Source organism: Tupaia chinensis, unplaced genomic scaffold (genome assembly GCF_000334495.1).
Source record: "Tupaia chinensis unplaced genomic scaffold, TupChi_1.0 Scaffold000628_1, whole genome shotgun sequence".
Classification (NCBI taxonomy): domain Eukaryota; kingdom Metazoa; phylum Chordata; class Mammalia; order Scandentia; family Tupaiidae; genus Tupaia; species Tupaia belangeri.
In genome coordinates, this window is record NW_006160148.1 from 3,364,082 (window position 1) to 3,365,713 (window position 1,632).

Consider the following 1,632-nt stretch of genomic DNA (forward strand, 5'->3'; position numbering starts at 1 on the left):
CTAAAGACAGCAGGCAGCTTGGGGGGGGGTGCACTGGGCGTGGAGAGCCAGAGGGTAAGTCCAGGAACAAGTGGCAACAGGCCACCAACTTGAAAGGGAAAATCGGGCTGCTCTGGGGAAGGTGAGTGACTAATTACAAAGGCTGGGCTGCAGCATCAGAGGCCGCTTGTTAAACGCTTCATTAAGTGGCACCCTGAGAGCTGCCACCTGGGCGTCCAGGGCGCTCAGAGGGGACTCGAGGGTGGATGAGGCCTGGGGAAGCATCTTCACATAGACTCGGGAGAAGCCTGGCCCTCACTTCAAATACAGCCTGAAGCTCGCAGGTCCGAGGCCTCCGTGGGAGAAAAGCCACAGGAAGTGGGGCTGGGGGAGAGGATTTCAGGGACTTGGCAGCTGCCGTAATCAGCCTCACCTGTCTGAGTCAGTTCCTGCCTGCAGGCTGCCCGCAGAGCCATGGTGGGGACTGAGTGAGATCCCCGAGTGTTTAGGAAGCGGCTGAGCTCAACCCAAGCAGCCGGCTCTCCTGCACCCTGCACGGGCAGGCCGAGTGCGAGCCTGTGTGCTGCAGGTGCTCCCTGGGCCGAGGTGTCGAGGGCTGAAGGCACCCTCCACCCTGGGCGCAGGAGGGTCTGGCTCGGCCCGCCGTGGGCACCCCGGTATGGGCAGCCCTGACCAGAGGTGGGGCCCACACCCAGACCTCCCTGCTGACTATCCCAGTGACTCACCCCTCGTCCCAGCCTTTTACCTTTAAGGAAGAGCCGGAAAGGGTGTGGGAGAAGAGGCTGGGAGGCAGGTCCTGAGCGCGGTCCGCCCCTGCCCCTCCCCGCCCCTCACCAGCCAGGCTGCCCAGCCAAAAGGCAGGCCAGAGCAGGCGAGGCCCAGAGTCCAGCGTTGGTACCCAGGCCGCCAGTCAGCCCGCCGCCACCGTCTGTCCCAGAGCCATGGAGAGAGCCAGTCTGATCCAGAAGGCGAGGCTGGCCGAGCAGGCCGAGCGCTACGAGGACATGGCAGCCTTCATGAAGGGCGCCGTGGAGAAGGGCGAGGAGCTGTCGTGCGAGGAGCGCAACCTGCTCTCCGTGGCCTACAAGAACGTGGTGGGCGGCCAGAGGGCGGCCTGGAGGGTCCTGTCCAGCATCGAGCAGAAAAGCAGCGAGGAGGGCTCGGAAGACAAGGGCCCCGAGGTGCGGGAGTACCGGGAGAAGGTGGAGACGGAGCTGCGGGCCGTGTGCGACGCCGTGCTGGGCCTGCTGGACTCCCACCTCATCAAGGAGGCGGGCGACGCCGAGGGCCGCGTCTTCTACCTGAAGATGAAGGGCGACTACTACCGCTACCTGGCCGAGGTGGCCGCGGGCGACGACAAGAAGCGCATCATCGACTCGGCGCGGGCCGCCTACCAGGAGGCCATGGACATCAGCAAGAAGGAGATGCCGCCCACCAACCCCATCCGCCTGGGCCTGGCCCTGAACTTTTCCGTCTTCCACTACGAGATCGCCAACAGCCCCGAGGAGGCCATCTCCCTGGCCAAGACCACGTTCGACGAGGCCATGGCGGACCTGCACACCCTCAGCGAGGACTCCTACAAAGACAGCACCCTCATCATGCAGCTGCTGCGGGACAACCTGACGCTGTGGA

The 1,632-nt window shown here is 64.8% G+C and overlaps 1 protein-coding gene across 1 annotated transcript in view; it reads left to right on the forward strand.

Annotated features, from left to right (window-relative positions):
• The first annotated feature begins 822 nt into the window (after positions 1–822).
• The window catches only part of SFN (stratifin), a 2,264-nt gene continuing 1,454 nt past the window's right edge, over positions 823–1,632 (forward strand). The window contains exon 1 of the mRNA XM_006159483.3: positions 823–1,627. Coding sequence (XP_006159545.1) covers positions 942–1,627 — 686 coding nt within the window. The 5' untranslated portion in view covers positions 823–941. The remainder of the gene's footprint in view (positions 1,628–1,632) is intronic.